Source organism: Sminthopsis crassicaudata, chromosome 2 (genome assembly GCF_048593235.1).
Source record: "Sminthopsis crassicaudata isolate SCR6 chromosome 2, ASM4859323v1, whole genome shotgun sequence".
Taxonomy (NCBI): Eukaryota; Metazoa; Chordata; class Mammalia; order Dasyuromorphia; family Dasyuridae; genus Sminthopsis; species Sminthopsis crassicaudata.
The window spans coordinates 347,379,131-347,400,339 of NC_133618.1; the positions used below are offsets into that span (position 1 = coordinate 347,379,131).

Below are 21,209 nucleotides of genomic sequence, written 5' to 3' on the forward strand. Positions count from 1 at the left end.
GTTACCCTTTAATAAGATATGATTTCTTTCCTTATCCCTTTAAATTATTTATTTACTTTTATTAAAGGTTTTTAAATTTTAAAAGATATTTATGGATAATTCTTTAACATTAACCCTTGCAAAATCTCATGTTCCAATTTTTCGCCACCCTCTCCCCTAAATAGCAACTAATCTATGTTAAACATGGTAAAATATATATTAAATCCAATATATGCATACACATTTATACAATTATCTTGCTGCACAAGAAAAATCAAATCAAAAAGGGAAAAATGAGAAAGAAAATAAAAATGCAAATAAATATCAAAAAAAAATTGAAGATGCTCTGTTGTGATCTATACTCAGTTTCTGCAGATGGCTCTCTTCATCACAAGATCATTGGAACTGTTCTGAATGATCTCATTGTTAAAAAGTTCCATGTCCATCAGAATTGATCACCCTCTGATTCATTCACAACATCCTTTGTCCATGTATGCCCCTTCTAATTGACTCAATATGCAGTTCTCAAGAGTTATAGATATCATTGTTCCATTTAGGAATATAAACAGTTTAACCTTTAAATAATACCTTTTTCTCTGTCTACATTTCTATGTTTCTCTTAAGTTCTGTGTTTGAAGATCAAATTTTTGGTTTCGTTCTTTTTTTCTCTCTTTTTTTTATTAAAGCTTTTTTATTATTTTATTTTTTAAATATTTTTTTTATTTTTAAAATATTTTTATTTATTATTATTTTATTTTTTATTAAAGCTTTTTATTTACAAAACATGAATGCTTAGTTTTTCAACACTGACCCCTGCAAAACTTTGTTTCAAATTTTTCCCTCTCCCCTAGATGTAGTCCAATACATGTTAAATATGTTAAAATATATGTTAAATCTAAAATATGTATACATAAATACATAAATATGTACACATATTTGTATGGTTATCTTGCTACACAAGAAAAATCAGATCTAGAAAGAAAAAACCCGAGAAGGAAAACAAAATGCAAGCAAACATCAAAAGATGTGGTTCACACTCAGTTTTCACAGTCATTTCTCTCTCTATATATCAGGCTTTCTCTATCACTGAACAATTGGAACCAGTTTGAATCATCTCATTGTTGAAGAGAGCCATGTCCATTAGATTTGATCATTGTATAGTCTTGTTGCCATGTATAATGATCACCTGGTTCTGCTCATTTCACTTAGCGTTCCAGAGCATTCATATGCCATAATTTATTCAGCCATTCTCCAGTTGATGGGCATCCACTCATTCCAGGTTTTTGCCACTACAAAGAGGTCTGCCACAAACATTTTTGCATATATAGGTCCCTTTCCCTCTTTTAAGATCTCTTTGGGATATAGGCCCAGTAGAAACACTGCTGGGTCAAAGAGTATGCACAGTTTGTTAGCTTTTTCAGTACAGTTTCAAATTGCTCTCCAGAATGGTTGGATTCATTAACAACTCCACCAACAGTGCATCATTGTCCCAGTTTTCTCACATCCTTGCCAACATTCTTCATTATCTTTTCCTGAGGAATAGTCCATTTATTCCTATACTCTCAAGCGTTTTTAGTAGGAATGGATGTTGGATTTTATCAAATGCTTTTTCTGCATCAGTTGAGATGATCATATGGTTTTTATTAATTTGATTATTAATATGGTCAATTATGCTAATACTTTTCCTAATAGTAAACCAGCCCTGCATTCCTGGTATAAATCTCCTACTTGATCATAGTGTATTATCCTGGGGATGATTTTCTGAAGTATTTTTGCTAATATCTTATTTAAGATTTTAGCATCAATATTCATTAAGGAAATTGGTCTATAGTTTTCTTTCTCAGATTTTGATCGACCTGGCTTAGGTATCAGTACCATGTCCATGTCATAAAAGGAGTTTGGTAGGACTCTAACTCCTATTTTTTCAAATAGTTTATATAACTTTGGGGCTAATTGTTCTTTAAATGTTTGGTAGAATTCACATGTAAATCCATCTGGTCCTGGGGATTTTTTCCTGGGGAGTTGATTAATAGCTTGTTCTATTTCTTTTTCTGAAATGGGACTATTTAAGCAATTTATCTCCTCCTCTGTTCATCTAGGAAGCCTATATTTTTGGAGGTAGTCATCCATTTCACTTAAGTTATCAAATTTATTGGCATAAGTTGGGCAAAGTAACTCATTATTTCTCTAATTTCCTCTTCATTGGTGGAAAGATCCCCCTTTTCATTTGTAAGACTAACAATTTGATTTTCCTCTTTCCTTTTTCTGACCAGATTTACCAAAGGTTTATCTATTTTATTGGCTTTTTCATAAAACCAACTCTTGGTTTTATTTACTAATTCAATAGTTTTTTTTTTTTTTTTACTGTCAATATTATTGATTTCTCCTTTTAATTTTAGTATTGTCCAGTTGGTAATTAGCCTCAAGTGCTTGGACCTCAGTGCTACTTAGTTTCAGCCCTTTACAGGGACTATTTAACCAATTTAACCAACCTGTTAATCTGGGCATCCTGTATTTTGAAGGTATTTATCTATTTCATTTAAGGTATCAAATATATTGGCATAAAGTTTAGCAAAGTAACTCCTAATTATTACTCTAATTTCCTCTTCATTAGTGGAATGTTCTCCCATTTCATTTTTAAGACTAACAATTTAATTTTCTTCTTTCCTTTTTCTAATCAAATTTACCAGGGTTTTATCTATTTTGGTAGTTTGTTCATAGAATCAACTCTTAGTTTTATTTATTAATTCAATATTTTTTTTACTTTCAGTTTTATTAATCTCTCCTTTTATTTTTAGAATTTCAAGTTTAGTTTTTGATTGGGGGTTTTTAATTTGCTCTTTGTTTAGCTTTTTTAGTTGCAAGCCTAATTTTTTCTCTTTCTCTCTTTTAAGCAAGTAGGCCTCTAGAAATCTAAAATTTCCCCTTATTGCCTCTTTGGCTGCATCCCACACATTTTGGTATGTCATGTGATTAATGTCATTCTCTTGGGTGAAATTGTTAATTGTGTCTGTGATTCTAGGATGTGATTATTTAATTTCCAATTACTTTTTAGTCTGTTTTCCCCTGGCTTTTTATTGTTTTATGATCTGAAAAGGATGCATTTACTATTTTTGCCTTTCTGAATTTGAATTTGAGGTCTTTATGTCCTAATATATGGTCAGTTTTTGTATAGGTGCCGTGGACTGCTGGGAAGAAAGTGTACTCTTTTTTGTCTCCATTTAGTTTTCTTCAAAAATTTATCATTCCTAACTTTTCTAGTGTTCTATTTACCTCTTTAACTTCTTTCTTATTTATTTTGTGGTTTTATTTATCTAGGTCTGAGAGTGCAAGGTTGAGATCTCCCACTTTTATAGTTTTGTTGTCTATTTCTTCTTGCAACTCTCTTAACTTCTCCTTTAGCAATTTAGATGCTATACCACTTGGAGCATGTATGTTTAGTATTGATATTGCTTCATTATCTATGCTTCCCTTTGGCAAGATATAATGCCTTTCCTTATCTCTTTTAATTAGATCAATTTTTGCTTTTAGTTGATCTGAGATCAGGCTGGCTACCCTTGCTTTTTTTTACTTCACCTGAAGCACATTAGATTGTGCTCCACACTTTTACCTTTACTCTGTATGTATCGCCCTGCTTCAAGTGTATTTCCTGTAGACAACATATTGTAGGATTCTGACTTTTAATCCAGTCTGCAATCTGCCTCTACTTTATGAGGGAGTTTACCCCATTCAGATTTATGGTTAAAATTACTAATTCTGTATTTCCTGCCATCTTATTAACCCCAGATTATGCTTTTCTCTTTCCTTTTCTCCTTACCTCCCTCCCCAGTATTAAAATTATGATCACCACTTGCTTCATGCAACCCTCCCTCTTTAAGATCCCTCCTTTGCCTTTAGAGTCCCTCCCCATATCTTAAACCTTTCTCTTTCAATTTCTGTATTCCCTTCTATTTATCCTACTTTTTCCCTTTTCCCCTCCTACTTTTCAGAGGAGGGAGAATTTTTTGGATAAACTGAATATATCTAATAATTTGTCTTTGAGCTAATACTGATGAGAATATGATTCACTCTATGATCATCCTACTCCCTTCTTTCCCTCAGATATAATAAGTTTACTTTGCCTTTTTGTGAAATGTAGTTTCCCTTTTTTTACCTCCACTTTTCCCTTTTTTCTGGTACAATTTCCTTTCCACCTCTAGATACTTTTTTATATTATTACAGTAAACCAAATTATACATGTACTCTTTATGTATACCCATAACAGAAATACAGTTCTTTTTATGCTTTTTATGCTTCTCTTGAGTCTTGTATTTGGAAGCCAATTTTTTTTTTTTTTTTTTGTCAGAAATATCTGGAATTCACCTATTTCAATAAATATTGAAATTTCTTTCCTGGAAGAAAATGCTCAATTTAGCAGGGTAGTTTATTCTTGGCTGCATACCAAGTTCCTTTGCCTTTCAAAATATCAAATTCCAGGCCCTTCAGTCCTTTAATGTAGAAGCTGCTACATCCTAAGTGATGCTTATTGTGGCCCCTCGTTATTTGAATTGCTTTTTTTTCTGACTGTTTGTAGTATTTTCCTTGTTTTGAATTTATGGAATTTAGCCATAATATTTCTTGGAGTTTTAATTTTGGGATCTCTTTCTGTAGGTGACCGATGAATTTTTTTCCAATGTCTATTTTACCTTCTGTTTCTGTGACATCTGGGCAGTTCTCTTTGATGATTCCCTGAAAAATAGTGTCTAGGCTCTTTTTTGCATCATGTATTTCAGGGAGTCCAATAATGCTTAGATTGTCTCTCCTAGAACTATTCTCCAGGTCGATTTTTTCCCCATTAGGTATTTTAAATTATTTTCTATTTTTTCATTTTTTTTATTTTGCTTGACTGATTCTTCTTGTCTCATTGAATCATTCACATTCATTTGTTCAATTCTGAATTTTAGTGAGTTATTTTCTTCATTTACTTTTTTTTAACTTCTTTTTGTATTTGTCCTATTGAATTTTTGAATGAGTTGTTTTGTTCTATGGAATTTTTTTTCCATTTCACAAATTCTGTTTTTTAGGGAGTTATTTTCTTTTTCCATTTGACAAATTTTGTTTTTTAAGAAGTTATTTTCTTTTTCTGTTTCAAAAATTTCTCTTTTTCTGGGAGTTGTTTTCTTTTTCCAGTCTATCAAATCTATCTTTTAATGAATTATATGCCTTTTCCATATCACTATTCCCATTTTGTGTTGCCTTTTCCAAACTTTCCTGCAAGGTTTTCTTTTCCTTTCCCCATTTTTCCTCTAGCTCTCTTTTAAGATCCTTTCTAAGTTCTTCTAGGACAGCCTTGTGTGATTCAGACCAGCTTATTTCACCCCTTGGAGTTTCATCTGGAGACAATCTGCTTGTAGTCTCCTCAGGGTTTGAATCTGTTCTTCTCTTTTACCATAAAAGCTGTCAATTGTTAGAGTCTTCTTTACTTTTTTACTCATTTTTTTTAAAAGTTAAGGACTCCCTTTAGGGTGGGAGAGGTTTTCCAAGCAAGGGCAGCTTTGCTGGGTCAGTGCTCATTGACTCCTGGTGCTGACTCTGCCACATGGAGTTGTTAGTAATAGCCTGGGGCTCTGTGCCAGTGGTTTTTGTGGTCAGAGTCTGCTCAGGCACTCTGAGACTGCACTGCTCCCAGATTCTGAGCTTTCTGAGCTGCCTAACCTGCTTCCAATTGTAGCAGATCTTCTCTGGTTGGCTTCCTCCCACAAACTCTCTGCCCCATGGAAGTCCCCCAGGCACACTGAGACTGTTCTGCCCTGGGGCTTCTCTATCTGTGCTGGCTATTGTGGTTCAGCTGTTTGTTCTTTGCTTCCTCTCTCCCATTTCTGATTGAAACAGATCTTTTCTGGTCTGTTTTCTTCCTGTAGATTCTCTGTCCCTGGACACTGAACTATCTGTGCTGGAATTTGGTCTCAGCTGCTTGTGCTGGCTGCCTCCCTCCCATTTCCAATTGAAAGAGATCTTTTCTGGAAATCTTTTAAATTATTTTCTGCTGGTAGTTTGTTGCATTCCCAAGATTTGTGGGTTCCACCCATCCAGAGCTAATTCCGAGGCTGGGTTTCTTAATTATTGTGAGGGTTGTAAAGAAGGTCAGAGAGAAATGTGTGTCATCTCTGCCATCTTGGCTTCACCCCCCAATAATTATGTTTTTTGTTAATTTGGTATTGATATAGTCAATTATTCTAATAGTTTTCTTAATATTGATCCAGCCTGGCATTCCTATTGTAAATCCTACTTGGTAATGGTGTATTATCCTGGGGGTAATTTTCTTTAATCTTTTTGCTTGTATTTTATTCAATATTTTTGCATCAATATTCATTAAGGAGATTGGTCTATAATTTTCTTTCTCTGTTTTTGTCCTACCTGATTTAGGTATCAGTACCATGTCTGTGTCATAAATGGAATTTAGTAGGACTCTTTCGTTCCCTATTTTTCATATAGTTTATAGAATATTAGAGTTACTTGTTCTTTAAATGTTTGGTAGAATTCACATTTAAATCCATCTGTTCTTGGGAATTTTTTCTTAGGGAGTTGATTAATAGCTCGTTCTATTTCTTTTTCTAACATGGGACTATTTAGGTATTTTATTTCCTCTTCTGTTAATCTGGGCAATCTATATTTTTGTAGCTATTCCTCCATTTCGCTTAGGTTATCAATTTAATCGGCATAAAGTTGGGCAAAGTAACTTCTAATTTTTGTTCTAATTTCCTCTTCATTGGTGGAAAAATTTTCATTTTTGAGACTAACAGTTTGATTTCCCTCTTTCCTTTTTCTGATCAAATTAACTAAAGGTTTGCCTTTTTTATTTTTTTCCATAAAATCAACTTTAGTTTTATTTATTAATTAAATAGTTTTTTTTTTTACTTTCAGTTTTATTAATTTCTCCTTTTATTTTTAGAATTTCAAGTTTGGTATTTGAGAATTTTAAATTTCTTCTTTTTCTAGGTTTTTCTCTTTTTCTTATTTTATGCAAGTAAGCATCTACAGATATAAAATTTCCTCTTATTACCACTTTGGCTGCATCCCACAAATTTTGATATGTTGTCTCATTATTGTCATTCTCTTGAATGAAATTATTAATAGTGTCTATAGGTTGCTGTTTCACCCATTCATCCTTTAGGATGAGATTATTTAATCTCCAATTACGTTTTGGTCTATTTTCTCCTGGCCTTATATTGCATATGACTTTTTATTGCATCATGATCTGAAAAAATGCATTTATTATTTCTGCCTTTTTTGCATTTGATTTTGAGGGTTTTATGCCCTAATACATGATCAATATTTGTATAAATTTCATAAACTGCTGAGAAAAAGTAAACTCCTTTCTATCTCCATTTAATTTTCTCCAAAGATCTATCATACCTAACTTTTCTAACATTTTGTTTATCTCCTTAATTCATTTCTTACTTATTTTGTGGTTCAATTTATCTACTTCTGAGAGAGCAATATTGATATCCCCCACTAGTATAGTTTTACTGTCTATTTCTTCTTGCATCTCTCCTAACTTCTCCTCTAGGAATTTCCACACTATACCACTTACTATATATATGTTTAATATTGACATTTCTTTATTACCTATGATACCCTTTAGTAAGATATAGTTTTCCTTCCTTATCTCTTTTAATTAGATCTATCTTTGCTTTTACTTGAGCTGAAATCAGGATTGCTACCCCTGCTTTTTTCCTTTCATCTGAAGCATAATATATTCTACTCCAGCCCTTTACCTTCACTCTGTATGTATCACTATGCTTTAAATGTGTTTCTTATAAACAACATATTATAGGATTCTGGCTTTTTATCCAGTCTACTATCTGCTTCATTTTTATGGGGCATTCATCCCATTCACATTCACAGTTAAAATAACTACTTCTGTATTTCCTACCATGTTATTTACCCTACGTTATGCTTTTCTCTTTGCTATCCCTCTTCCCCCCTCTCCAGTATTTTGCTTTTGATGACCACCTCCCTCAAACAGTCTTTCTTCTTTAGAGCCCCTCCCCCTTCTTACACCTTTCCCCTAATTCTTATGTTTACTCTTCTATTCATCTTTCCCTTTCTTTTCCCCCTTTCCCTCTTACTTCTCTATAAGGTGAGCCAAGTTTCTTTTTGATACCAAATATTTCTTATATGTCAGCCAAATCTGATGAGAGTAGGATTCACACAATGCTCATCCCCCTCCCTTCTATCCCTCAATTATAATAGGGCTTTTTTTTGCCTCTTCTTGATATGTAATTTCCCTCATTTTACCTCTTTTTTCCTCTTCTTCCAGTATGATCCCCTTTCCACATCTAATTTCTTTTTAATATTATCATAATAAATCAAATTATACCCACATTCTCTAAGCATACCTATAATAGAAATATGTTTCTCTTGAGTTCTGTGTTTGGAAATCAAAATTTTTGTTCAGTCCTGGTCTTTTCATTAGAAATAGGAGAAATGTCCATCTTCTTCCCTGAAAGATAATGCTCATTTTAGCTAGATAACTTATTCTTGGCTGTAATCCTAGTTTCTTTGCTTTTTAGAATAGCAGATTCCAGGCCCTTTGATCCTTTAAGGTGGAAGCTAGTACCTTACTATCTTACCTACCTACTTACCTGAGTAATCCTAATTGTGGTTCTGTAGTTAAATTGTTTCTTTCTGGCTGCTTGCAATATCTTTTCCTTGGTACAATAGTTCTGAAATTTAGCAATAATATTCCTTGGGGATTTAATTTTGGGGTCTGTTTCAGGAGGTTATCAGTGGATTCTTTCGATGGCTATTTTATCTTCTGATTCTAAAATATCAGACAGTTTTCTTTTATGATTTCCTGTAAGATAGCATCTAGCTTCTTTTTTTCATCATAGCTTTCAGAAAGCCCAATAATCCTTAGATTGTCTTTCCTACATCTATTTTACAGGTCAGTTGATTTTCCTAGAAGATATTTCATATTTTCTTCTATTTTTTCATTTGTTTTTGTTTTTGTTTGTCTGATTTTTTATATCTTATTGCGTCATTCACTTCCATTTGTTCAATTCTGATTTTTAGTGTATTATTTTCTTCAGTTACCTTCTTTACCTCCTTTTGCAATTGACTAATTAACTTTTTTTGTTCATTGTATTCTTTTTCCATTCCTTATTGCAATGATTTCATTTCATTTCCTCATTTTTCTTCTATCTCTCTTTTAAGATCCTTTATTAGTTTTGCTGATTGATTTCCAGTGCTGGATAATGGCAGCTCAGTCTGGCATTCTTCTGGGGCCTAGTGATTTACAATTGCCAAACCACTTGATTTCAAGCAAGACAGAGTGGCTAAAAAGGCTCACAGAAGATCCCCAGGTGCATGGAAGCTACAATGCTCTGACTCTCCACTGCAGCTTCTTGCCCGGTCTCCCTCTATGTCTGTCTGGGCTCAGCAGACTGTCCCCCTGTCCCTATAAAATAGATCTGTTCTGAAGTTCTTCCAAAGTATCTTCTTCTAGAAATATGTTGTATTTCAAATATTTGTGCATTCTTTGACTTCAAAACCAGTTTAGAGACTTAATCTGCTGTTGGTTTGAGAGGTTAGAGGAGGTTACAGAAAGTTGTGTCTGCTCTTGGCCATCTTTGCTCTGCCTTGTTCTGTTTTTTTCAATAAAAACAGATTGATAGTCTCTTACTTCATTGACGATTCATCTCATTCCATAAAAGATGATGTTCCATCTCAGTGAGTACTTAATTTTTGATTGTAATCTTAGGGCCTTTGCCCTTCAGACATGGTATGCCAGGCCCTCTGATCCTTAAGCGTAGACATTGCCAGTGCTGAATAATACTGACTATTGCTCCTTGATACTTGAATTGTTTTTGTCTGACAGCTTGCATGTTTATTTTCTCTTGAGATTTTAGGAAGGATGGCAGAATAAGTTGGTAAATTTCAGAGTCTCCCAATTTTCTTCACAAATAGAACAAATGTGTGCCCCAATGAATATAGACTTGTGAAAAACCCAGAAGATTTGGGGGAATACAGGGGTCCTCTTGATACAATTCATCAAGATCTTTAAGAAAGACTCTGGGCAGGGATTAACTTGGAGATCCCTTGGGCTATATGGTTGTGGCTGGAGTCTCAACTGGAACCACAGAGACTTTCACCTCCCAAACTGTTTGTCAAGTGGGGGGTTGAGTACATTTGCCTTCTGAGCTGGGATTGGTCTGCTATGCTACTGACCCAGGACTTAGAGTCTCAGTTGCTTATCTGTTATAATTAAGACCCTCTCACTGGTTTTCCCAGATAGCATTTAAGATAGACTGAATACTCCTTACACCCCAGCCAGATTGATTTTTCTTGAAGTCCTTCCAATCTACCTTGAGCTGGAGAGTGGTTTCATTCCATCAGACTATATGCAGAGCCTTGATTTCATGTGGTTTTCAAGGGAATCTGGGAGAACTTGAGCAGCTTCCTGGCTTCACTATGCCATCTTGACTCTTCCCCTGGAACATACTCCATTCTTTTCTTAAATTTATGTATTCAATATTTTTCCCCAGTTACATTTAAAACATTTTTTTTACATTTCAAAAAATTTTTGAGTTCCAGATTATCTTCCTTATCCCTACTCCTCATTAATAAACCACATGTGAAGTTATGAAAAACATTTGCATAAAAATGATGTTGTGAAACATAGATCTCTCTCCTTAATTAAAAAAGACCCTCATGAGAAATAAAGTTAAAGAGAAAGAAGGGGGGGGAGGTTATACCTCAATCTGTTTTCAGAAGCAATTAATATGAATTGAATTTTGCATCATTCTTCAGATAATTGTACTTCTGAGAATATCTAAGTCATTTCCAGCTAGTCATCCCAAAATATTGATATTATTTTGTATATACTATATTCAGTATTCTAATTATTGCCCATAGAACAATAATATTCCATGACAATCACATACCACAATTTATTCAGCTATTTCCCAATTGATGAGCACTTCCTCAGTTTCCAACTTTTTGCCCCAAGAAGAAAGCTTCTGAGGCAGCTAGATGTTGCAGTGGATAGAGTGCTGGCCCTGAAGTCAGGAGGACCTGAGTTCAAATGCGACCTCAGACACTTAATACTTCCTAGCTGTGTGACCCTGGGCAAGTTGCTTAACCACAATTGCCTCAGCAAAAAAAAAAAAAAAAAAAGAAGAAGAAGAAGAAAGAACAAGAAGAAGAAGAAGAAGAAGAAGAAGAAGAAGAAGAAGAAGAAGAAGAAGAAGAAGAAGAAGAAGAAGAAGAAGAAGAAGAAGAAGAAGAAAGCTGATACAAATGTTTTGTACATATAGATCTTTTTCCTTTTAAAACAATCTCTTTTGGTCTTCAGGCCTAGTAGTGATATTGTTAGGTGAAAGGACATTATGCATTAAGTTATAGCCTTTTAAACATAGCTCATATCTTTTGGTCATTTATCATTTGAAGCATGACTTATCTTTTTATAAATTTGCCTCAATTCCTCCTTCCAGAGACAGTCTCTTTCCAAATCTTACCTCCTTCACTTGGGGCTCGGCTAGTGTTCTGGAGGCCTTCCTTTCTTCTTGGTTCCCAAGAGCTCTTGTCCAAATCTCTCCAGCCAGCACAACGGTGGAAATGGGAATGAATTTTGAATCTTCCTTCCAGAGCCTTGGCTTGTGGGTTTCTCCCTTGTGAATCTCTTGGAAGTCAATCATAGTTCGGAATCTCCTTTAAGTCCATGAGTGGGCTTGTCCTTTTATATGCTCTCTAAAGGTGTGAAGTCTAATGTGTGAACCAATGAGCGAACTCTTTTAAAGGTGTAAACTCCTTTAAAGGTATGAACTTCTTTAAATGTATGAACCAAGTACATTACCTTGTCTCAAGTTCTGGCCCATAACATCTCCTTGTAGGATCAGATCAATCATATTGAACCATCCTTAAATTAGATAATTATTGTCTCTATTCATTCCAGTGACTTAGCACCTTGTAAGAATCCTAACATCATTCCATTCTTGAATATGAATTACTAATAACCAGATTATGTGAGGGCTAGCCTATGGAATATAGTTTGGTGGGAATACAGAATAAGGATGTTGGAAAACTGAGCATGAAAAGGAAAAGAAAAAGGAGAAAGGCAGTGAGAAGGAAGAAAGAGAGAGAAGGAAAAGAAGAGACAGAGAGAAAGCAATGGATGGGATCAAGAGCACAGTTAGAAAAGATTAGCTTAACAAGGAGACCTACTGTGTAGTACTCTTGTCAGAGGACATAAGACTATTGTACATTTTCTAAAAGCTATCTTATATTTTCAAGTTAAATATCTGCAACAATACATCCTGTGTTTTCAATGAAAATAACTTCCCCAAGGTCAATAGGAAAAGGTATTAAATTAAATGAATTTGCTCTCATTGAATGTAGAACCATTTTATAAAATATATATTCATAAACAACATCAAAGTTTGTTGATACAAATACATTTTGCTATTGTAGCTTTAGGATAAATTCATAAGATAGATGAAGTGTGATATCCTTATGCTTGCTTCACTTGAATGTGAAGTATAAATTTAAACAATCTTAATTTTTTTTTTTCTGAGGCAGTTTGGGTTAAGTGACTTATCCAGGGTCATACAGCTAGGAAGTATTAAGTGTTTGAGATCATATTTGAACTGAGGTCCTCCTGACTTCAGGGTTGGTGTTCTATCCACTGCATGACCTAGCTCCCTCTAAACAATCATTATGTAGAAGATAAAAGTACATCATTCTATAATAAGGTAAACTGGCAATTTAAAACAATAAAATAATTCAAAAATAACTGAAAATAGTTGTTTGAACTTTTCAACAATTAAATTTTAGTTTATTTGTGTTATGGGCCAGAACTCTGAAACAAGGATTCTTATAAGATGTTAAGTCAGTGGAATTGATGAGACAATGGTTATACTTAAAAATATTCAGTTGGTTGTATAATATGTTTGGAATTGATATTAGGAAAGATTCATTGTCTTGAAATCCTGTTGGTAACAATTCCATATGAAGAGAAAATTTCAATATATTTTTTAAAGAAAAATCTTATGTTGGAGAATTGTATTAGGCTCTACAGGGACAGAGCTCAAGTGATACCAAGATAATATGTACATTTCTAAAAATGCAATATCCCTTCCTACCATTTATTCTGGACACAGTGTATTTTCCATAAGTAGTAACATATGAATTAATTTGAGTGAAAAATTAAATAAAATGTCACATTCTTGCAGAAATAATCAACCTTTTAAAGCTAATCTCTTTGCATAAATGGGTGCTGATTTGGAGAAAAGTATAAAAAACTTTATATTATTGTGAAGCACTGACCTTATTGTGTGTATTTTGAAGGACATTTGAAATGAAAAAACATGATGCTGCAATTCACAGTATCCTAAAGCTGAAACAAATTTATTTGATAACAAAACTATGTTACTGCAATGTAAACATTAGCAAATATTTGTGAAAATTTGAATATTCTAATTGCAAGATCCTCAAATCCATATTCTCATCCAGAAAAGCAAATAGCTAAATTTAAAAGGGAGGAAATTTATGACATATAGTCTATGTACTACTATATACACTTTATAATTATTTCATTCCCATAACACCCTTTGGAGGTAAGTGTTATTATCATCCCTATTTTGCATTTGGGGAAACTGAAATTCATCAAGGCTAACAGACAAGGTCACAAAGTAAGTAGGTCTCTTAGACCATAATTAATTTCAGGTCTTTCTGTTCCAGATCTAGCATTTTATTTATCTACAGTACTGTCTTGCTGTTGAAGACATCCTTATTAACCACTCATCTATAGAAATAATTTTAATTTCATTTCAAAGTCTTAGTTATTTCTAAATACCATTAAAAAAGAAACACATTTACTATGTGTAAATGTTATTTTTGTCTTAATAGATCTGCACAAATTAAATAATAATGTAATCTTATGAAAGATTGTTTTCAAAAAGCTCATAACTTTGGAAGTTTTGTTGCATTTTGTCTATGTATAAAAAAGAGTTCTGATGTACCCACTAAATTAATAAACATTTTATGAATATGTTAAGTTTGATGTGAAACATGGTTTTTTGCTTCAGTCTGTTGCTATGACAAAATGCTGATATCAGTAGTTGGGAAAAAAAACTTGCAAATAGCAATATAAATTCATGCCCAAAAAGGAAGTTTATGTATTACAATAATATTATATAATTAGTGTTTTTGAGTTATAAATATGAAAATTTATAAAATTTTATCAATGAATGCTTCAGTGATTATATTTACTGTGTTTTGAGATTTCCTATACACTTTAAAATAAATTCTCAATTTTAAAAATAATCAATTAAAAGGAAATATTGGCATAAATTTTAATATAAAAAGTATAGAAAAGTGTAACATTTTTTTGTAAGAAAAGAGCCATTTAATTTGGAAATTACTGTTTTATCCAATTCATTGTTTTCTCCCTCACTTGAATCCTTTGTTATAAGAATTCTGTCCTTGAGAACATCCTCTAATCTACCTTGTCCTCTAAAATCTTAGTTTATATATTTCCTTTTCAAATAAACTGTTGTCTAGTTGTATTTTCCCCTTTTTGTACTTGAGAGGCTTTTTTTAAACTAAATTCATTGGTCAGGATGGTTATTTCAAAGGAAAACTGATATATATAGGAAATTAGTTTGCTTTCTATTTCAGTGTTATAAAATGGGGAGGGAGAAAGCATAGTCTTAGTTATCTGTAATGGTCAAAACCTTTCAGCCATCCTTTAACTTTTACATTTTTATTTATTTGTTTTTAACAAAGACAAAGAGCTTTTCAGCTAAAGCTATCAGGGGAATATAATTAAACTTAAAATTAAAAACACTACCTTATTTTATTTGAGGTGCTCTAAAAAAGAGGAAAGAAATACAGTTTCTTTAAGGAAAAGAAAGGCAGTCCAGGAATAAATATAATGATGAGGTCCAATACTTCTATCGCTGGGGAACTTTCTTCATCTAAGCACATATGAACAATTGATCCTTGTAGTCATATATAGTAGTAAACATTAATAACTTAACAGTCTGAAGTCAGTGCTGAAGATATGGAGTATTATTGAAAGATGAAGTCGAGCAGGTGGCACTTTAATATGTTCAGTGTTATGGTTGACTCTAAAGACTAGTCGAATGAAATTACTTGAGGTTCTAAAGATTTAAAAAGCGAACTCATTTTGCTGCACTAAGGAAATGCTACTGATCAGGCTTTCTATGTTCTTTTTTTTTCTAGGCTAGAAAATATTAACCCTGAAGAAAATGACATGGTAAGCCATTCTCTGAGGAGATTTTTTGATGTCAGTCGTGTATCTTAGAGGCTTAAGTTCAATTGAGTGGGTTTCAAGAACTAAGAAGTGGGAAAAAGAAAAATTGACACACTAATAATGTACATCTTTGCTGCAATATGAAAATTCAATAACTTCATTCCATCAATTTACTATTCACATGTGCCTATTAATTAAAATCTATATTAAATAAAATATATTAAAACTTCATGTAGGACTAACATATAATGCTGTTGGTAGACATTACAGGAATTACTGAACAGAATAAACAATGCAGACACAGGGAGTGCTATCCAGAGTAATGGAGCTGTAATTATGAATCGAATATACAAGATCAAGGAATGTAAAGAGAAAATAACTACTGAGAAAATGAAGGCAGTGATAGAGGAACGTGATGCTGCTTTGTCTAAGGTGAGTTTCTGTTTATCTGGAAAAAGTTCATAATAATTTTCTCCCTCTTTAACAGAAAAAATAATCAGTTGGATATAAAATCAACTTTGTTTTGAACAACTTTGATTTTCAGATAACTTTTTTTATGTAATAGGCCTGGTATATTTATGTTTACATATTATACCTCCCCTTTTAAAATGTATTTTTATGCTAAATGGATATACTAGTTTATAAGCAGTAGTTATAGTCCAAAAATATCACTACTTATTTAGTCACTAAATTATCAGTAATGTTCAGCTGCTTGTGCATAGTTCATTTAGTTTAAGAATGTGGTCAGTAAGTACTTTTAGAAGATAGAACCATATAAATTGCTCCTAATAAGAAAACAAAACGCAGATATTTTATATCTATCATAAAAATATATGTTTTAAACATATCTTAATATATATATATTTGTGTATGTGTGTGTATGTATCATTTATCCACCTCCTTATCTTCAATCTTTCTACTTTTTTATCTACCTACCTATCTATTGGCAGCATAATATAATAAATACAATGTTGGACTTAGAGTCAGGAAAATCTGACCTGAAATGAATTCAAAGCACTTATTATCTCTAAATAAATCACTTATAAACTTTCTTGATCTCATTTCTTATCTATAGGGTGAGTCGGGGGGGGGGGGCAGTGAGAATGGGGATGGATTACATCAAAGGCTCCTCTTGGCTCTAGATCTCTGTTCTTTTGATTGGCTAATTCACTCTATTTGTGGAGAAAGTAGGTTTGGCTTAATGGTTCAAAATGAAAAAAAAATTAAGGAAATAATTCTGTTTCTTCCTATTAAATACAAGACCTCCAGTTGACTAGGACGTGATGAAATCTTAAAATATCTTTTAAGTGTTTCCATAATAGATAAGAATCAGCTATAATAAGCAAATCTATTGTTTGAATAGATCAATGATCTCTGAAAGATGAAAGAAAACCTGAGCAATAATAGAATAGCAGAGAAGGGAGAATTTCCTGATTTTCATAGAACAAATTTATTGGAGGCTAGAGGACATTGAATTTAATTTTGAGTTTTTATGAAATTCTAGAAGATATTATGAAAGGTTTATTTAGAGTAGGATTTTTAAACTTTTTCTCACAACTCCTTTGTACCTGAGAAATTTTTATATGACCCCAGGTATATAGGTATATAAAATAGGGATCCAAATACTGATAATAAATCATAATTTTACAATCCCCCATATTCAATTATGAGACCTCATATAGGATTGTTACCCATAATTTAAGAAGCTGGGGTTTAGAGAACATCTGGAGAAATAGTAATCACAAAGCTGTAATCTTATTCATAGTTTTGTTAAAACAGAAGAAAATAATTTCCTTTTTTTTGTTAGTGTTAATAGTTCAGTAGGTGTGGAAAAATCCAATATAGAATTTAATTAGTTTTTAGCAAAGAATTTAATAAAACTTAATTATGCTAATTTTTTGTGGATAAGATGGTGAAATGTGGCCTTGACAATAGTCAAAATGATTTTTAAACTAGTTTAATAGTTGGACCCAAAGTACAATAATTACTGATTTTAGGCCAACTAAGTTCTCTTGTAGAGTATCCCAGTAATCTGTTTGCTCCTATACAATTCTGATATTTTTCATAATGCCTTCCATAAAAGCCTACATGATTTGAAAATGATACAAAAATAGAACTGATAGCCAAATATTGGAATCCAAATAGATCTTGATAGGATGGGATGTTAGATCAAATCTTTTAAAACTTAATAGGGTTAAATGGACTTGGATTCAAATAATCACCTCAAGTACAAGATGAAGTGGTTGGAAGTTCATCTGGTAAAAAATCGAGAGCTGGAGTTCTTAGTGTATGTGTGGTCATCGACCCTTTCCCAATCTGATGAAACTTATGGTCTCCTGCTTAGAATAAGGTTTCTAATCACATAAAATAACAATGAACATTATAAAGGAAACCAATTATGTCCAAATAAAGATGTAATTTTTTTTCCTATTCAAGAACACTGAAACCTTGCTTCAGTGTTCTGTGATAGTAGAAAAGCTAATATTCTTTTAACCTTCATTAAGATGGCATAGTATTCCAATGTAGGAAAGTGACAATTGAAAATCCTTTTGAGAACTCTACCCTGGTCAGGCCCCATGTGGAATATGTATTCCCTTTTGTTCTGGGTATATCATTTTCAGAAGAATTTTTAAGTTGGAGTTTCTTATAGAAATGAAACCACAAATTCAGTTCTTATCCCTTATGATTTAATTAGTGTTATATTTAATTAGTGTTTTATGATGTTAGAATCAAATGAAATGATATATGTGAAGTAATTTGTATCTTAAAGTGCCTTATAAATTCTAGCAACTATTATCTTCAATTACATGATGATGATGATGATGATCATAATTAATTATTTGTGATCATGAAACGATGCAGGAAAGAGATAATTACAAAAAAGAAAAGAAAAAAAAATGCAAGGAGATAGAAATAAGCAGGACACATTTGGGAGACAGTTAAGAGACTAACTTGACCAGATTGCATGTTGCAAGGTATACTTTAATGTTTTTGGATATATGTTTATATGATGTAGTTGGGCCAGATTTTTAAAAAATTACAAAGTTGATGATGGAGATATTGGAAAACCATTATAGATTACTTGAGTAGCAACAAAAAAATTGGTATTTTGGGAAGAGAAGTCATTCATGTACTAAGTGACATTTCAAATTAGAAATGATAGATCTCTTGATGATTGTTGATTATAAATAGAAAGGAGCTCATATTTTCTTACCTATGAATGACACTTTTACAAAAATTGGGACAGAAAACCCTTATTTACAAATGTGTAAAAATAAAAAAATGTTTTTTGTGTGATATAATAAAATTTATAGTCAATAAAGACACTTGGATTAAGAAAATCACTGGCAACTAATAAACAATTTAAAATGGAAAAAAATTATCAAAGTAAATGAAAACAATGAAATGATATGCCAAAACTTATGGGATTCAGTTAAAGCAGTCTTGAGGGGAAAGCTCATTTCTTCAAATGAAAAGTGATTCACCTTTTTTTTGCCTTGGTTACCTTTCCCAGTCTGGTGAAGTCTATGGATATCTGTTTTCAGAATAATGTTATTAATTACACAAAATGAAAATAAATTTGATTGCAAAAGAAACTAATGATGTTGAAATATTTTCACCAATTTTTTTTCAAAAAAAAAGTTCATGGATCTCATAGTAAGAACTTTTTCTCTACACTTTCATTAATAAAAAAATAAAAATTAAAAAATGAATAAAAAAATTTCATTTGCAGCTAAAAAAATAGACAAGCAACAAATATCCCACAACTGAATAGCAAAATAGAAGTTTTGAAAACCATAGGAAAGGTTAATAAAATTAAAAGTAAAAATAAAGTATATCAAATTGAAAAATAAAACCAGGAGCTTTTTGTTTTGAAAAAAGCAATGAAATAGATAAACAGTAATTCAATTTGATTTTTTAAAATATAAATGAAAATAAAATTCATTTAAAAAAATAAAAAAGGAATAATCACAATAGTTGAAAGAAAGGAATATATCACAAACTACTTTGCCTAATTATGTATGCCCCCTAAATTGATAACTTAGATGTAATGAATACTTAAAAATATAAATTATCCAGAATAATGGAAGATGAAATAGATTATTTTAATAATACTTATTAGAAAGAAGAAATTGAACAAGTCATAAATAAACTCTAAGGAATACAAAAACTTTAGAAAAAATAAACTTACAAGTGAATTCTCTGATATTCAAGGAGTACTTAATTCTAATATTACATAAAATCTTTACAAACATAGGATAAAAAGAGAGCTTTCCAGATCACTCTATGATATAGGTAGGTCTTCATGTCTAAATTAGAGAGACCAACCAGAAAAAGAAAGTTTAGATAATATATCTAAAGAATATTAACATAGAAATATTAGGTAAAATAAAAATTGTGCAACAATATATTAAGAGGTGACAGCGATGAAGGCAGGAGTCAAGTGGAAGGGATGGTGGAGAGGCAAGCATGGGGTATTATAAGTGGATCCACAAAGCATCCCACCTAGAGATGAATCCATTGCATATGTAAAACTACTTTATAAAATGGGGGAATTGGAGAGGTCATAGAGAGGGTATGTGATGTGTATCTAGGTCAAATTGAGAGCTCACAATAAGGGGAAAGTGAGTTCCCTGGTATCTCAGGAAGAAAAGGAAAGTGATTGAGGAGGAAGATTAAGAACTGAAAGACTGAGAGTAAAATAAGGTGATCTTGTGTTAGTGTAGGAGATTTCACTGTAAATGATTCTTTGCGTGAAAAGAGATGTTTCATGAAAGGATATGGGGACAATGTGCTTCTTGTTGCCTAAGAAGATTTGGTGCTTGAAAAGTCCACTCATCATGTCTGGGTGGTGATGGTGAGTAAGTTGGAATTCCTGTGGGTACCTGGTGTCTGGGGTAGTAGGAGAGCATATATCCTGGGAGATTTTGAGATAAATGGGGAAGAAAGTTGATCAGGAAGAAGGAGTAGGTCAGAGGTAGGTAGCATAATCAGGGAAAATAGGGTAAGATTCTACTGTAGGATAGTGTCTTCTCTGTTATCAGTAAGAAATTGTATTTTTCTGAGAATGAGGCACAAAAAGAGGAAATCTATGGGCAATTGAAGGCAAAGACAGAATGAATAGAATGAGAGAAATCCTCTCTGAAAAGGGGAACAAAAATGTAATTTAACAAAAGGAATGAACAGGCTTAATTGAAAGGGAGGAAAGAAAGAAGGCATCCTTTTAAAGGGATTGATAAAGCATATTAGTATTTCTGAGCACAAAAATATTACATGGAATTGAAAAAAAAAGACAGAAATAATAATTAATGCAATAAAAATAGTATTGATTTAGGGACCAGAAACAAAGGACACAGACCAAGATAGACTTAACAGCAAAATACTAAATAATAAGTGAATCAAAGAACAAACCATAGAAACAATTAATAGTTATGTGAAAGAAAATGATAAGAATGAAAGATTATACCTAAATTTTAGAATGCAGGTAAAACAGCACTCAAAGTACCTCTGAGGCACTTCCAGGGAGGGGGAGGGGAACTCTCTCCCAGAGCTCTCTCTTAGCTCAGGCACAGGAGCCACTGCATCCATCTGGTCTGGGAGGAAGCTGGTAAAGAAATAAATAAATAAACTTCTTACCCCAGGGACAGACCCCAAAAGATTTTTTAAATATGAGTAAAAAGCCAAGAAGAATGATCGATTCTTTCTACACAGAGAAAGAGCAGGTTTCCAACCCCGAGGAAGTTAACAGCAGAGAGTTAGCAGATAACAGCCTAAAGGGAACGATACCTGCCCCCCATCACATAACTCTCTCCTAGAAGAGACTATTAAAAAATTAAGAGAGTTTGAAGAAAAATGGGGGAAGGAAAGAGAAGCTATGATAGAGAATAACAACGTCCTGAAATTTGAGTTGGAAAAAATAAAGAATTCACAGGAGGTGTAGGGAAACAAAATTTGTGAATTAGAAAAGGTT

At 32.5% G+C, this 21,209-nt stretch overlaps 1 protein-coding gene across 4 annotated transcripts in view; it reads left to right on the forward strand.

The window, feature by feature from the left end:
- LOC141556502 (mirror-image polydactyly gene 1 protein-like) overlaps nucleotides 1-21,209 on the forward strand; it is a 259,090-nt gene that overhangs the window by 175,268 nt on the left and 62,613 nt on the right. For all 4 annotated transcript variants that reach the window (XM_074290699.1, XM_074290700.1, XM_074290702.1 and 1 more), the window contains 2 exons: nucleotides 15,208-15,241; nucleotides 15,500-15,670. In XM_074290699.1, coding sequence (XP_074146800.1) covers nucleotides 15,208-15,241; nucleotides 15,500-15,670 — 205 coding nt within the window. The remainder of the gene's footprint in view (nucleotides 1-15,207; nucleotides 15,242-15,499; nucleotides 15,671-21,209) is intronic.